The 17461-nt window shown below is 39.5% G+C and overlaps 1 protein-coding gene across 4 annotated transcripts in view; it reads right to left on the bottom strand.

Annotated features, from left to right (window-relative positions):
* Nucleotides 1-4545: 4545 nt before the first annotated feature.
* The window catches only part of CYB561D2 (cytochrome b561 family member D2), a 13706-nt gene continuing 790 nt past the window's right edge, over nt 4546-17461 (bottom strand). For 2 of the 4 annotated variants that reach the window (XM_081318057.1, XM_081318056.1), the window contains exons 2-4: nt 13656-13957; nt 10786-10823; nt 4546-9184 (exon numbers count right to left, since the gene is read on the bottom strand). In XM_081318057.1, coding sequence (XP_081174183.1) covers nt 8681-9184; nt 10786-10823; nt 13656-13782 — 669 coding nt within the window. In that variant the 5' untranslated portion in view covers nt 13783-13957 and the 3' untranslated portion in view covers nt 4546-8680. Of the gene's footprint in view, nt 9185-10785; nt 10824-11861; nt 12039-13655; nt 13958-17461 lie in introns of all 4 variants that reach the window. The other 2 variants (XM_081318058.1, XM_081318059.1) reach the window with 2 other exon arrangements.

Here is a 17461-nt window from a genome sequence, read left to right as displayed (position 1 = left end):
ATTTAAAAAGATTCAGATCTAATTCATGATTTGTGAGCATTTTCTGCATAAGTACTTTTTCAACTTAGATTTTTAAACCGATTTATAATGAGTTAATTTTCTAAATCAGTTTAAAAGCCTGAATCGCTTTTAGAATGGTTTAGACAACCTGATATTTACAACAATAGTTCTGGATGAAGTCTTCGACCCATTAATATAAGGTAAGATTTTAATGAAGACTTGATTACAGGTAATATATTGACTCCTGTGAATTAGAAGTAGAGAAGCCAGTTTAGTAAAGTGGTTAAGGTAACCTGCTAGAAATCAGGAGACTGACTACTAATCCTACCTTAGGCACACTAAGCCAGCTGGATAACCCTGGGCCAGTTTCTCTCTATGAGCTCTTTTTTATTTTTTATTTTTAATTTTCAAAGTTAAATGCATTTTAAAAAGCAAAGACAAAACAAAAAGTGCATAAAAAGCATACACGTATTGTCCCCTCAGTTGAATACTGATAAATATATTTCAACAATAATAGTATCCCACCTGCAAAACAAGTTTACAATTTATAAACATCTGCAGCTCTATTTGCCCAACTAATTTGACCTACTTTCTATGGTAAAAGGAAAAATAAGAAAGTCACTTAGTTACTTAGCCAGGTCGACTGAGGTGAAGAGTGGTGACATTCTTCCAATAGTCCAATGCAGATATAAATCAAGTCAGATCACTTTCACCACCAAGGAAAAAAGCAGGAGGCAACAATGATTTGATGGCATACACTCACATAAATTAGAATTATTCTGACTTTTGTAAGGTATTTTGGTAGTAACTGTTCAGGAGAAAATCTAGTAAACTGAACAGATAACTATTTTGTCACTTGTTATGCTGCCTATAAAAGGAAATAAGGTTTTTGATTTAGAATATAACTTCCTGTATCCATTTTCACCCCTTCATGGATTACTGCCTTGTCGTGGCAAAGGGGCTTGCGTAATTCAATGAAGCTATGAGCTGTGCCGTGCAGGGCCACCCAAGATGGACAGGTCATAGCAGGGAATTCTGACAAAACATGATCCACTGGAGAAGGAAATGGCAACCCACTCCAGTATCTTTGCCATGAAAACCCCATGGACAGTACCAAAAGGAAAAAAAATATGACGCTGAAAGATGAGCCCCTCAGGTCGGAAGGTGTCCAATATGCTACTGGGGAAGAGCAGAGGGATAGTACTAGTAGTGCCAGAAAGAATGAAGCGACTGGGCCAAAGCCAAAAAGACACTCAGCTGTGGATATATCTGGTGGTGAAAGGAAAGTCCGATGCTGTAAACATTTTTTCTCCATAGGAACCTGGAATGTAAGATCCATGAATCAAGGAAAGCTGGACGTGGTCATACAAGAGATGACAAGATTGAACGACATCTTAGGAATCAGTGAACTAAAATGGACAGGAATGGGTGAATTTAATTCAGATGACCATCAGATATACTACTGCAGGCAAGAATCCCTCAGAAGAAATGGAGTAGCCTTCACAGTCAATAAAAGAGTAGGAAAAGCAATACTGGGATACAATCCCCAAAATGACAGAATGACCTCAGTTCGAATCAAAGGCAAAATATTCAATATCACAGTAGTCCACGTCTATTCCCCAACTACCAGTGCTGAAGAGGATGAAATTGACCGGTTCTATAAAGCCCTACAGCACCTTATAGAACTAACACCAAAAAATGATGTCCTTACCATGGGGGATTGGAATGCTAAAGTAGGAAGCCAAAAGACAACCGGAATAACAAGCAAGTTTGGCCTTGGAGTACAAAATGAAGCAGGGCACAGGCTGATAGAATTTTGTCAAGAGAATACGATGGTCATAGCAAACACTCTTTTCCAACAACCCAAGAGACGGCTACACACATGGGCATTACCAGACGGTCAACACAGGAATCAGATTGACTATGTGCTCTGCAGCCAAAGATGGAGAAGCTCTATACAGTCAGTAAAAACAAGACCAGGAGCTGACTGTGGCTTAGACCATGAGCTTCTCATTGCAAAATTTAGGCTTAAACTGAAGAAAGTAGGGAAAAGCACTAGGCCACTCAGGTATGAACTAAATCATATCCCTGACGAATATACAGTAGAGGTGACAAATAGATTTAAGAAATTAGATCTGATAGACAGAGTGCCTGAAGAACTATGGATGGAGGTTCGTGACATTGTACAAGAAGTAGCAACTAAAACCATCCCAAAGAAAAAGAAATGCAAGAAAGCAAAATGGCTGTTTGAGGAAGCTTTGCAAATAGCTGAGGACAGGAGGGAAGCGAAAGGCAAGGGAGAAAAAGAAAGATACACCCAGTTGAATGCAGAATTCCAGAGAATAGCTAGAAGAGATAAGAATGCCTTCTTAAATGAACAGTGCAAAGAAATAGAAGAAAACAATAGAATAAGGAGGACTAGAGATCTCTTCAAGAAAATTGGAGAGATGAAGGGAACGTTTCATGCAAAAAATGGGCATGATAAAGGACCAAAATGGCAGGGACCTAACAGAGGCAGAAGAGATTAAGAAGAGGTGGCAAAATTACACAGAAGAACTATACAAGAATGAGCTTAACGTCCCAGATAACCACAATGAGGTGGTCACTGATCTCGAGCCAGTCATCCTAGAATGTGAAGTGAAATGGGCCTTAGGAAAGCTGAGGAACAACAAAGCTAGTGGAGGTGACAGTATTCCAGCTGGGCTATTCAAAATCTTAAAAGACGATGCAGTAAAAGTGTTACTCAATTTGCCAGCAAATTTGGAAAACTCAACAGTGGCCACAGGATTAAAAAAGATCAGTTTACATACATTCCAATTCCAAAGAAAGGCAGTGCCAAAGAATATTCAAACTATCCCACCATTGCACTCATTTGACATGCTAGTAAAGTTATGCTTAAAATCTTACAAGCTAGACTCCAGCAGTATGTGGATCGAGAACTACCAGAAGTACAGGCAGGATTTCGAAGAGGCAGAGGAACTACGAGATCAAATTGCCAACATACGCTAGATCATGGAGAAAGCTAGGGAGTTCCAGAAAAACATCTACTTCTGCTTCATTGACTATGCTAAAGCATTTGATTGTGTGGATCACAACAAACTGTGGCAAATTCTTAAAGAGATGGGAGTACCAGACCGTCTTATTTGTCTCTTGAGAAACCTATATGTGGGTCAAGAAGCAACAGTGAGAACCACTGACTGGTTCAAAATTGGGAAAGGAGTCCGGCAAGGCTGTATACTGTCACCCTGCCTGTTTAACCTATATGCAGAGCACATCATGAGAAAAGCAGGGCTAGATGAATCTAAAGTTGGAATTAAGATTGCCGAGAGAAATATCAACAACCTAAGATATGCAGATGATACCACTCTAATGGCAGAAAGTGAAGAGGAACTAAAGAGCTTCTTGTTGCAGGTGAAGAAGGAAAAAGTTGGGTTGAAACTTAACATTAAAAAAACCAAGATCATGGCATTCAGCCCTCTCAATTCCTGGCAAATAGATGGGGAAGAAATGGAGGTAGTGACCGATTTTATTTTCCTGGGCTCCAAGATCACCACAGATGGGGACTGCAGCAAAGAAATTAAAAGACGCTTGCTCCTGGGGAGGAAAGCCATGGCAAACCTAGACAGCACACTAAAAAGCAGAGATATCACCCTGCCAAGAAGACTCCTGCAAGTCCCTTAGACTGCAAGGTGATCAAACCAATCAGTCCTAGAGGAGATCAACCCTCACTGCTCTTTAGGCCAGATCCTGAACCTGAAACTCAAATACTTTGGCCACCTTATGAGAAGGAAGGACTCACTGGAGAAGAGCCTAATGCTTCTAAAGAGCAGTCAGGGTTGATCTCTTCTACGACTGACCAGTTTGATCCCCTTGCTGTCCAAGGGACTTCTTCATATACATACTGTAATTGGCTGCATTCTTTCTGTTTTATTTTCAGTAATTCAATAACATTTTTAATTAGCCAGATAATTTTTTTAGATGTCTCCCATTATTATCATTGGAAATTATGATTGTGCAATTTATAACCTTCCCAAGAATTTCCAGCTATCTTGATTTTCTTTTCCTAATATACCTAGCCATAGAACATTAACATCTCCTTGATTTTATTAATATTAACTTTCCTGAATTTGGGAATACATTAAGCTCATGACTAGCTTTTAAAAGATTGATTTCCAGCATATCATTTTCTCCTAGGCTCCTACTGTATACTAATTTTATTAGTCAATTCTTCTGCATTGGCTGAGATCAGATTAATTCCCTCATTCCATATCTGCATTCCAAAAGACAATATTTTCAGCAATGCATTTTGGGAATTAGTTTCCATGACTGTGGGGTTTTTGTTTCTTAAACATCTGTATTTTTTTATTCCGCCCTTACATCCTATTAGTTCAATGATTTTGCCATTGCACTTTCCCATTTTACTTCATCAACGTTTAGTTTACTGAGTTACTTAAACTGTTAATGAAACCAGATATCAGGACAGGAGAAGACGATATTCCAGAGATGTCAGCAGGAACAGAGCAGTATATATAGATGAAGACATTGGATAAGGTTCACTGGTTTTAAAATACTAAGCCATGGTGTGAAATAAGACTTTGTTAATTGAAGACGTCAGTATAAAACATATACAGTATTTTTATATATTGTAGTCAAATAGAAAATTCTTGATAGCTGGCAGCTCTGCTTCTGCTTATAATTCAAATGAACATCAGGAGTTGATATGTGAATTCATACACAGGCTCTGATGAACAGATTCTAATTCTAGTCATAGCTAATTTGGCTACTATGTTAAATTATTGCTCAGTGACCTGAAAATGACTATTCTTAAAATATTGCGTCCATAATGAGTAATGTTCCTCTGAAACACAAGCAGAAATTTTAATAGGGAATAAGGTTAATAGAAATATCTGAAGTTGTTACGCTTTCACAAAATCTAAAGCTATCATTCCAACGACTTCTGTATCATTGAACAATCCAAAATCTATCTGAAGGAAGGAAAAACAAACATGATGGCAGTACGTCATAGTTGCTGCATTTAAAAAAAATCTTTATTTAAAGCACTTATAAGTACAAGCTTCTTTTCCCTACCCCCAAGTTTCAGTGGTAGGTTTATTTGCTACATAGTTTGGTGGCATATATTTTGTTTTTGATGTTTTCAGATTACAAATATTACCTATGTTCCCTCTTATCAAGGCAGCAGTCATTACTTGACCGGTTTAATAGATAAACACTGGGCAAATAAGTAGTATTAGAACCAGTTATAAACTATTCATTGATGTTATCTGTGGAGGAATTAATCTTCCCCATGCTTTCAGTGCAAATACAAACTTTTTAAGCCTAATGTATGTTTTTTAACTATAATACTGTATGATAAAATATATGTCGGAACACAAGGAGCAGCAACAGATATCTAAACTATGTACCACTGGAAATATAGACATTTAGGTACTGATTGAAGAGCATATCTCATACTCATTACACAATGCCAGGTGGTAAGATCTTAACAAGATCATCAATCTTTGTTCCTGCCTTTGTAATAAGAGAACTGAATTAATTTTTAAAAATAGGAGGGGGGGATGCAATCAAAGCTTACATTGTAACTAAAGTTACCTGTGGCCATGTCTCTGAAAACTGTCAGACTTAAGTTAGTCTGTTTCATTGACTGCAACATGAGTGTCTTTAAATACATCAGTACTAATAGTTCATCTGTGACACAATATTATTTCCCCATTAAACTTTTCTGTGATCACTCTTCTTTTCTCCCTCTTTGGAAGGCAGGTGTTATCCCTTCTCAATAGTAGAAAACAAAGATATATTTAAGGAGCTCCTGGAAGTAACATAAGCAGGAACTATGGTTACCGAAAATGTTTTAACATTAATGTAATGTTTGTCAAACCCCATTATAGTAGGTAAATTGTTGCTGATAGCCAAGATAAAAAAATAAGCAATTAGGATTGTTCCCCATCTCGGAAAGCAAAGGAAAAAGCTCAATCCTTTTCTAAGTTCTTTAGGAATCTCAGCATGCCTCGGAAGTGCTTTGATGTAAGAATTAAAGATAAATGAAAATGCTGATTATGCACATTTATTTAATCACATATGAGCTTTTCTCAAGCTCTGCTTGCATGATATATCTCATTTTTGTGAAAGAACTGTGCATATGAAACAACTTCAAGTCTGGAGAAATGACAGGATTTTCTTGTCAATCAAGCCTATGCATTTCTGTCTGTAACTGCAGGAAAAGTTTGGGTCAAAAGTATACTTTGCCTGATTTACAGAGCAAGGATAAGAAGCCTTTTTTCCCCCTTACAAGTCTAAAAGATGAGGTTTACAGTCACTTGTGACAGATTGTCCAACTAGTTTCCTGTTCAGTTTTGGGACTAGTTTCTATCACTCCAAGCTATCATCATTTTGCTGTAAGACCTCACTTTAGAGAACAGGAGACTATATAATACAGTATGAGAAGGAAGTTCAGGAGTTAAATATTGTGGAAACTCAAGAGGAGAGTTACTTATTCTTACCTTTTGTTGTTTAAAAGAATTAATATTTCATTATTACAATGCCACTGGATTATCAGTAACCTGAAACAGCACACTTTGTTAGCCATTATGCTAGTGCTATGGGATAGGTTCATCCATTCTGCTAAATTTTGGTTTCTTTTAACCATAATTTGTTGAATAAACTATGGTGGCCTGGTTCATAAAGATACCATAATGGTATAATTAACATAACCTTAAGTCAAAAACAAAAACCAATCACACTGTAATTTAGTTTTAACTTAGCCACTATGCTTTGAAACTTCATAGCTGCCAAAGCTGTGGGCTAACAGTGAATCACCTCTAAATTCAATGCATACTGCCAAGGGACAGATTCAACTCATCTTACACAAGATCACCCCTGAAGCTGCATCATAAAGTGTTGAGAGAGATTGAAACAAACAGTTCTGGCTATTTCCCAATCTTTTGCACATCTCTTTGGATGCATGGCCCCTTGAATTTTTGCCATGTCTCTTCTTTGCATGTGGGATAAGCCTTATTAGATCTTCATCTGCATATATAAACCAAGTGAATTTTCTTCTGAGTAAAAATGTATATTTTTAAGAATCAGTGTTCAGCCTTTATAATAGTAAATAGCAAGGAAGTACAGGAAAAGTTGACTGAAGGTTAGAGAAAAATACAAGGGATTATAAGGTAATGACAGGAGCTACCAAGCAGGAGAAAATTAGGTACTATTAACTATTGGTAGAGAAAGAGAGTCAGATGTGCATTGTGAAAGTTATGCAAAACTCTGGGGGGGCCTCAACATTTTTTTATAATAATAAGGCTAAAATAGTATTCTTCACTCTGCATTTTCTCATCTTTCTAAAAAATAGTTTGTGCTTACTTCCTTGCCCTTAGACTGGTGTTTCCAACCCTAGTCATTTTAAGATGTGGGGATTCAAGTCCCAGAATGCCCTAGCCAGCATTCCCAGCTGGTGTATTCTGGGAGTTGAAGTCCACACATCTTAAAATATTAAAGTTGGGAAACACCACCTTAGATTTTTCCTTCCCAATTCTATTTACAATTATAGATGACCACAACAAGAATAGTTGTCATGGGTTATTTGCTCCTGGATAAGGATACCATATGCTTTTGGGGGACATATCTTTTGAAAATGTATTAGAGAGTTAGCAAAATAAGCGATTCACTATTATGCTCTGCTAACATTCCTATTATGCCATTAAACCAAGGCTAATAACATGCAACCTACAGAAATGGCTGACTATAGTTTAAATTCTGGTAGTGATCCAGGAATATATGTTCATGTTTTCTGCTTTAAATTAAAGTGCCTTTTTATAACTTTGCGTCTTTTAACTGCAGAGCAGAAAGTCAGAATATCGGTTGGGAATAGAGTTACAATAATCTCAATGTATCTAGAGAATGGAGGGACATTGGTTTTAAGTGATACCTTTTATGCTGAAGAGTTGTCTCTATCTTACAGGGGATGACAGTATTTGGGAACAGGACAGATATGCTTGAGTAAGAAAAACAACAGGTGAAGGAATGTTCATTTTTTGAAGTTTCTTCACATTTTTCATCTGCACAAAGCAATTCTACTTTTTTTAAAAAATGTAAAAGATATTATTAGCCCTTGAACAGCACACACGATTTAGCTAATATAGCTGGATATGCTGTACCTTCACATAGTATGTGACTTTAAAAAAAGAGGAAGAATTGACCATCACTGCAAACAAAAACCGAACACATTGAATAAAAGCCATCTTTCAAAGAGGAAGGTTAAAAATGCCTGGGCCTTAGAATAGAGCATGAGTATTAAAAAATATATATAGCAAGTTAGATTTACAAGCGTAAATGTACATGGCCAGATCAAGAATAATTTAAACCATAATATATCTACTGATTTCATTTCGGGGTGAGGGAGCACCAGTAGGGCATGGTTGGACTCTTCAACAATACTAATTATTATTATAGTTGCAGCAACGGGACTGCAGCAAATTTGGTTCAACAGCATAGGTATCTATGCTATGGGGAAAAAATGAAGCAATAAAAAAAATCCATACAAAGTTAGAGGCAGATAGAGATTCTTGTGTTCCAGTATTCCTGTACAGAGTTATGGATTCCTTCCAGATAATGCAGAAATGCTTCTGCGATCACACACAGATGTCTTGTTTTAAGACTGTTTTCAAGGCTGGATTCTTTTACGGTAGAGATAGGCATTGCTCACTTGGTTCATGATAACCAAACTGGTGAGAATAGGGCACAGCATAATTAGATACCAGGAGATTCCAGTCACAGTTGTAGAAAACCACAGGGAACACATGCCCAGCATCAAGCTGGCACAACCAAGTAGATACCCAATAAGCCCTGATGTGGCATGGTACAGTTTCAGTTTGCTCAGGGTCCAGTTCTTCATCAGCTTGGGATAGAGCAGGGCAAGCCCACCCATGCACTGCAGGCTAGCATATACCACTGTCAGCAAGCCAGTCTGGCCGTGCCAGGTGACAAAGTGCTCTTTCCCATTGAGGTACTTGTTATAGCTGATAATGGCAAATCCCAGCAATGCACAGATAAGAGCTAGCAGCTGTAAAGCCCAGTGGAAGCGGACCTTGGCCTTGCGGGAGAAGGACCGGAGCAGGCTGCTCTCTGGAGAGTAAGTCAGCAGGGCCTCTGTCATGAGGAAGGAAAACTGGGAAAAGGGAAGACAGAAAAAGACATAAGGATTACCCACATAAACATCAGCTGCAAAAAATATTTAAGAATACTTCATGTGAAAATTTGGGAAACCATCAGATATTTAATGAGACACTAATTTGTCAATGTGGGGGGCTCTAGTCAAGATGATACTTAACTTTTAAAATGAAATTCTACAAAAGAAAAAAATATAGATTTGGAAAGATGGTATAGAGAACCATCTTGAACCAGGGCAGCAGATGTGTTATGCTATCTTTCCCCAACTTCCATAGTAAAGAATACACACCTGCGCCTATTATGTGCAACAAAATATTCTGCCTTTTTGCATGAAGAGCCAGCAAATTGAACTTGTTATAAAAGATAAGGTTGTACAGGTAGTCCTCAAATTACGGTCACCTAGCAGCTGTTCAAAGTTACAGCAGACACCCCACCCCCAAAGAAGGCTACTTATGACCTGGTCCTGAAGTTATCGCTGCTGCAGTGATCCTGAAGTCAATCCTTATGAACAACCACAGTGATGCTGCAGTGCCCTCCTGCCTCTTTCCCTATTCCCCACCCCCTGCGGGTCCCCACAGGCCTTGGACTTGCTTTCCATCCCACCAGGGCCCACATCCTCTTTCTCCTCACTTAGCTTTCAAGGAGTTCCAGAGCTTGAGTTAGGGAAGCATAGCAAGACGTTTTGTTGTTGGGGCACATCTTCCAAGAGGCCATATTGAATTGCCATTCATAAAATGGCCTCTTCCAGGATTCCAGGGGTTGATCGTAAAATGGCCGTCACTTCTGGGATCGTGCCACACAGCCTAGCAATGAAGCAGTTTGTTCTGTTTCCTTAACGTGGTCTATGCAGTGTTGCAGAAAGTGCCAGGGCTTTCTACAGCATTGCACAGATCATGTTAGGGAAGCATAATGGATCATTCTGTTACTGGGCCACACGGCTGCATCCCCAGAAGCAGCTGCCATTTCAGTGCGGCCACAAGGAACTGGGTTGCTAAGGCAACACAGCTCAGCAACAAAGCAATCCACATTGTGGCTGCACTAAAATGGTAGCTGCATCTGTCACGTGGCCACACGGCCCAGGAACGCTGAGGGATGGCGTGATATGCCCTCCTTCCCCAATGTGATGTACACAGGTCTAGAGAGCTTCAGAAGCTAACTGGGTGATGGGGAATGGGCAGGAGCCCAAAGCCCTGTGGTGAACCAGTGTGGGGAGGGAGAAACAGGCCCAAGGGCTCTGGAGATCCCAAGGGGTGGGAAGCCTGAAGTGTTTCATAGGAAGCCCAGGACAGGTGGGCCTGAGCCTTTGCTAGGCCTTCCAGCATCTTCCACCCCTCAGCCACTTTGTGTTCTGACCCACACAGTCATTTTAACAACTGCAGGGGGTGGAGGTAACCAAGCAAGGCACTCTCTCAACTGTAATGGGCAGGCTACATTGTGGTCATAGGTCAAGGATTACCTGCATAGTTAGTTATTTGAGAAACGATAGCCAATAGTAGAAGGAAGGAGCGTTATTTATATCTACTACCTTGAGTTATTTATAAAAACAATAAATGTGAGATAAAAAAATCAAGAAAACATAATCTCATTTGTCTGGCTTACCGCAAGAGACATTAAGAAAGGATGCCAGGAGAACAGACCTGGAAAGGAATGAGAGCAAAATCAATCTCTGCTGGCTAATCATGGCTGAAAAGATAATGTATGCTCCATACATTCTATTCATTTGTTGAAGTCTTAAAATAATACTCTGGTGTGATATAATCCAATCCAAGGTTTACTGTATACCATAGCTGTGACTATGCTGATACTACATTTGGGAGATGCCACCAAAATCTGGAAGCTAATTAGGGATAATTTTCATCCTGTTTTTAGACTGGGTATTTTTAAGGGTAGAAATAGAAACACAAGGCTTTCATTCACATTCCTAAATTCTCCCAAATTAAGCAAAACAAGGTTATTGCCTTGTATCCTTGTATCACTAGTAAGATTCGTGCAGCTAAGAAGTTAAACTGTGATCCAAGACAGAAGAACTGACATGTCCACAGATTGTGAAGTATTAGATTCATATTGACTGAGAAACTACAAGTAAAATAATACTAAATATGGCAGCATTGGAAGCTCACTAGTTTTTTTGTGAAATAAGTAATTTTGAGGTTCTTTCAAATATGAATTTAATAATCTCTTGAGGTTGAGGAAAAAAATAAAACATGTCCATCCCCACCATTAAAAAAGTGACAACCTAGTGAAACCTAAAACCAATTGTTTAAATTCCAAGAGTAACAGGATTGTTTTGGAGAGTTAAAAGAAGGAAACAGATGTATAATGAAGTATTTTTTTTAAAATGCTAATTCATCAAACTATACTACATAATATTCACGGTAAGGTAACACAACATACATTTTCAGAATTAAATGTTAGCCACTTTGGTCTAGTGATTAAGATACAAAGCTGGAAACCAGTAAGTCATGAGTTGTAGTCCTGCCTTATCCATGAGAGCCAACTGGGTAACCTTGGGCCAGCTATTTTCGCACGTCAATTCACTTCACAGTGGTTGTTGCAGGGAAAATAGAAGAAGGGAGGTGTGTTGGATATGTCCTCCACATTGAGTTATTTATGAAAATAATAAAGATGGGATACAGCCTGAAAAATTATGTATATTCTCAAAATTCTTTATTCACCATGGAAAATGGACATTAATCCATGTTAAGTCTTTGCGTCCAAGACTCTTATTTCACTGTCACCTTCCTTTCACTAAAGGAAATTGATTACCTTTTCCTCGCAGAAGGTACAGAATTATAACTGGATTGGAGAAGACACTGCAATGAATGGATGAACTTAGTGGGATGAAGCTCAGTCTGTAGTCAATAAAACAAAAGCAAATGCTACACACACCGACCAAACTCAGCACAGGCAATGCAGTATGGATGCAGTCCAGTCATAATCACAGATGATTATATATTTATTTATTTATTTATTTATTTAATTGTATTTATATACCGCCCTATTCCCTGAGGACTCAGGGCGGTTTACAGGGAATTAAAAATCCAAAATACAAAAATTAAGAACCAAATTAAAAAAAAATTAAATTAACCCTGTAGTCAGTTAAAAAAGAACCCCAAATTAAAAATTCCTCCTCAGTCTGGGCCCGAGAGCTCGAAGAGCCAGGTCTTCAGGCCCCGGCGGAATGATCGGAGGTCGGGGGCAGTCCTCAGCTCCACCGGCAGCTGGTTCCAGAGGGCAGGCGCTCCCACAGAGAAGGCCCTATCCCTGGGTGTCACCCGCCGGCAATCTCTCACCGGCGGAACCCTGAGCAGACCCTCCCTGTGGGAGCGCACTGGGCGAAGGGCGTTTGATGCCGGCAGCAGGTGTTCCCTCAAATAACCCGGACCCAGGCCATGTAGGGCTTTATAGGTGATAACCAGCACCTTGAATTTCACCCGGAGGGCAACCGGAAGCCAATGCAGCTCGCGGAGTAGAGGTGTTACATGGGAGTATCGGGAAACCCCCATTACAACTCGCGCGGCCGCATTCTGCACCAGTTGAAGCCTCCGAGTGGTCTTCAAGGGCAGCCCCATGTAGAGAGCGTTACAGTAGTCCAAACGGGAGGTCACAAGCGCATGAGTGACTGTGCGTAGGGCGTCTCGGTCCAAATAGGGACGCAACTGGCGCACCAGGCGAACCTGTGCAAAAGCCCCCCTGGTCACGGCTCCTATATGATCTTCAAAATTGAGCCGTGAATCCAGGAGGACGCCTAAGTTGCGAGCCCTATCAACGGGGGGCAACACCTCACCCCCCATATTAAGAATCCCTATGGTGAGAAATTGGGAAACCATGACTACTAGGTATTTTAGGTATGAAGCCAGCTAGGTGACCTTGGACCAGTCTCTCTTTTTCCTAGGAAGACAATTGCAAGCCACTTCTGCATATCTTGCCAAGCAAACTGCAGACTTGTCCAGTCACCAGGATTGCATACAAATGTAACTTTTTTCTCTAAGAACACAATGGAGCATTTATGAATGGGGTCTTTCCCAATGCTGTATCTACAGCTATGATCCTATAAGGTAAGTGGGGCTGATTGGCCAAAATTTATCAAGAGAACTTCATAACTGAGTGGGAATTGAATCTAACTCGCTCAGGTGCAACACCTTACCTCTGCACTCCGCTAATTGTTTTAATTATATATAACAGTACAGTTGAGATTGGAAAATCCAGAGTGGGGTGTTGGTGAAAATGGGTGACTAGAATTGCCAAGGTCCAAGTGTAACTCAACTAGGGAGGCTATTGACTCACTTTCAACCTGCCCTCTCTCTTCCTCCCCTCCATCCCCCTGTGCCCAGCCTTAACCTACTAGCTAAAGTCATCATCCAGCAGGACGATCTATACTGTACAGTAGATCTTAAGAATTCCTGTCCATGTTTCAAGTACTATTGGGGAAATAACACAGCATGGTCCTCCCATTGCTCTTTACTTACTTGATCCAGGTCTGGTGAGCACCACCACAACTATGGTGAATCCAAGAGAAACCAGGTGTGCAGCTGCACCAAATACAGTCCTGAGAGAGTGGTAAATCTGAGATTCTGTTTCAACTGTCAGAGCCATGTCTTCTGGAAAATGAATAAGATGTTGGCCTTCCACTGTCCACTAATTATTGATTTTCCGTGTTTATGTACAAAACCTATCAAATGCCTCAGAACATCAAAGTGAGGGAAAATTCAAGCAGTATTGTTTTTAAACAAAAAAAATCTTCAGGCTCCTCATGCTTCTGTCAATAATCCTGTGTGAAAAACGTAAAGAGATTATATTAAAAAGGTAAAGGTAAAGGTTCCCCCGCACATGCGTGCTAGTCGTTTCCGACTCTAGGGGCCGGTGCTGGAGCAAAATAAAAGCATTGGAAAACCCAAGAATAATCTTTAGTCCTCAAATATAACTAAATAAAATCCTAGGCTGTCAAAGCAGAGCATTTTCAACATGGATTTCCCATCAAAACTGGGATTCTGCCAGAAAGGAAATTTTTAGACAATGTAATTTCATATCATAAAATGTTATAATTCCAAATATTTAATATCATTTCTCCCTCTCCTTTTTCCTGTTCTCATTTTATGTGCAATAAGCATATGCTGACATTTGAGGGTTGGATGGAATTTTTTTGTTGTTGGGGAAAGGTTTTCTAAACTGTAATTTAGGGTGGGCTTCAGATTAAGAGGGTTTTGTTCCCTCTAGGAAGCAAACCGACTAAACACACAGCACTCAAACTAAACCTAAATGCCTGAAGGAAGCCTAAATACACCACTAATGCTGATCTAGCTCCATTATTTAGATTCAAGGGGAGATGGTATCAGTATTGTAATATGCAAGTACAGCAAGCCGCTGTCAACTTCAACTGACATTCAGAAGTATGGGAAACACCCAACAGGGATTTGTACTAGACCACAAACCAATGCAGACAAGCAAAAGAAGGAAAGCACACAGCCATGGTTGATACATAGAGATAGGTAAGCCCCAATAGGCTTCCTTGTGATTAATTTAACCAGTTTAATTTTAAAAACCAGTGTCAACAAATCACAGTAAACTAAAATATGGTTGGTTACTTTGTGGTTCAGCAGGGATCATGTGAACATAGCCATTAATCACTTTTGTTCTATGTGTAGGAAGCAAAATATCTACCTCTTCAAACTGAACTCAACAGTCATGCAGGCACGCAGATCTTCCTTTCTGGGGCCTTTTCAAAACAAAATGTTGTGCAGCACCTTTTTCTATGAATCATAAGCCAGAAAATTTCATTCTATACTTCTAGCATAACAATGTACATTTCACTGCTAGTACACCACCAGAGCTATCCCTACAGAAGCCTAAACATTTAAAACATTACTGTTTTGTTTCACTAGGAAATTATGATTTCTTGAAGAACAGTCTGCAGTATTACATTCAACCTTTACTACAAGTGTCCATGGAAATGCATCTCAATCATATGCTATGAATATGTGTCCAGGTTAAAGAACACAGCAGGGCTCATGTTCACATCTATCATGCTGCCCATCTTCAGTCCTCTGAGCAGCATAAAAGTAGACGGCAAACATTTAACAACAACTTTATTGATTAGCCCTTGGGCCATATCAAAGTGCAAAGTTCCAGCAACAAACCATCACCAAAACTTGATAAAAGCAGTCCAAAATGGAATTTGATAAAATACAATTTAAAATGGAATTAAAATAAAATACAATTTAAGATGAAATAGTAATAAAATACAAATTTAAGATATTGATAAAATATGCTAACATTATATTTCGGAGTCGCCCTTGCAATCTACCCCAATCAGTCCCACATATGCAGATCTTAACCGGATCATTTTGTTTAAATACTGTGCTACGTTAAATGTTATTTTCAAGTTCTGGCCGGACGTAAGTTATTTTGATGTGGGGATCCCAATGGGTCATTTGTTTGGTATATAGACCAAGATACCTGTCTCTCACCCTCTTATACAGACAACAGTCAAATAGGATGTGAGCCCGGTCCTCTACCTCTGCTGCTCCACAAATGCAGAGACGCTCATTGTACGGTATAGCATGAAATCTCCCATATCTGACCACTGTATCAAGCTGTTCGAATCTCGCTCTCGTAAATATCTCCCTAAGATGTTTTGGGAGTTGTAACTTCAAATAACTGTCCACTTGAAAAGTACATTTGTATTTACAGGCAAACATTTGAAACTCTTGAACAATTGTTCAGTCATAAGCACCAATGGAAAATGCCAGTAGATTAATTTTTATGCACTATACAAGTTGCAAGCTGTATTACCGATCTATTCACTGAATTTTATATCAATATAAACATGAAAATAATTTTCCTTCTGTTCATATTTACTGTTGTTAGGTGATGTTAATTTGCCTAAGACTAACCAAGTGTGTATCATCCTGAGACCTTTTCTGGCATTGCAAAATCCATCCATTAAATTGTTTACACCTGAAGGAATAGGTAAGCAATTTAAATATGTAATCATACATGCACGAGTTTCTTACAACTTTTCATAGCGGAAACTTGTTGCTAACTGAACATTACAGTTCTAGATACCCTGTAATAGTTAAGGCTACTTTGGAATCATAAATTTACAATGTTGTTGTTAGCTGAGAAGTCGTGTCCGACCCATTGCGACCCCATGGACAACGTTCCTCCAGGCCTTTCTTATGGTCCAACTTTCACAGCCATACATTGCAACTGGGAAGACCGTAGCCTTGACAATACGCACTTTCGTTGGCAGGGTGATGTCTCTGCTTTTTAGTGTGCTGTCTAGATTTGCCATGGCTTTCCTCCCAAGGAGCAAGCGTCTTTTAATTTCTTCCCTGCAGTCCCCATCTGCGGTGATATTGGAGCCCAGGAAAATAAAATCGGTCACTACCTCCATTTCTTCCCCATCTATTTGCCAGGAATTGAGAGGGCCGGATGCCATGATCTTGGTTTTCTTAATGTTAAGTTTCAACCCAAGTTTTGCACTCTCCTTCTTCACCCGCAACAAGAGGCTCTTTAGCTCTTCTTCACTTTCTGCCATTAGAGTGGTATCATCTGCATATCTTAGGTTGGTGATATTTCTTCCGGCAATCTTAATTCCAACTTTAGATTCATCTAGCCCTGCCTTTCTCATGATGTGCTCTGCATATAAGTTAAATAGGCAGGGTGACAGTATACAGCCTTGCCGGACTCCTTTCCCAATTTTGAACCAATCAGTGGTTCAATTTGCCACAAATATGCTTTACCTATGGAGATGTCATAATAAATGAAAATATCCCGAGTGGAGAATTAAACTCCAAGCTTTGTAAGAAGGTGAATCTATAGTGACACAACTTTAATTAAATAAAACCATGGGATTAAAAAAAATGAGACTGAAACCAAGAAATTTGGCTGATCTTAAGGCAGGTTGACCCTAACAACAGACTTTCATATGATACTTCATTGAGGTATGCCTAACAAATAAAACATATAGTTTAATGTACTAGCTTACTGGCTGGCTTCCTAGAAGATGCTGAACCACAAATAACACGACCCTCTTTTAGCCTAGGCTGTTCTGTTCTCTGTAATACAGCATTAAGGCAGAGACAGACGTCACAGCCTTCCTTTTCTTTATTTCAGTGGCAAGGCAAGACTCCCTCTGAGGATTTTGAAAAAAAAGACGGGGGCAGCCTGCACTTTGATTCTGCACCGCGTATTTTACGGGCACAATCGAAAGTGGAGGTGGCTGCTGGAAGAAAGGAAGGAAACATGAGAAGCTAACCTATCTAAAGAGACA

The sequence above is a fragment of the Vipera berus genome (genome assembly GCF_964194415.1).
Source record: "Vipera berus genome assembly, chromosome: 2".
NCBI lineage: Eukaryota > Metazoa > Chordata > Lepidosauria > Squamata > Viperidae > Vipera > Vipera berus.
This window is presented reverse-complemented; position numbering and strand designations above follow the sequence as displayed.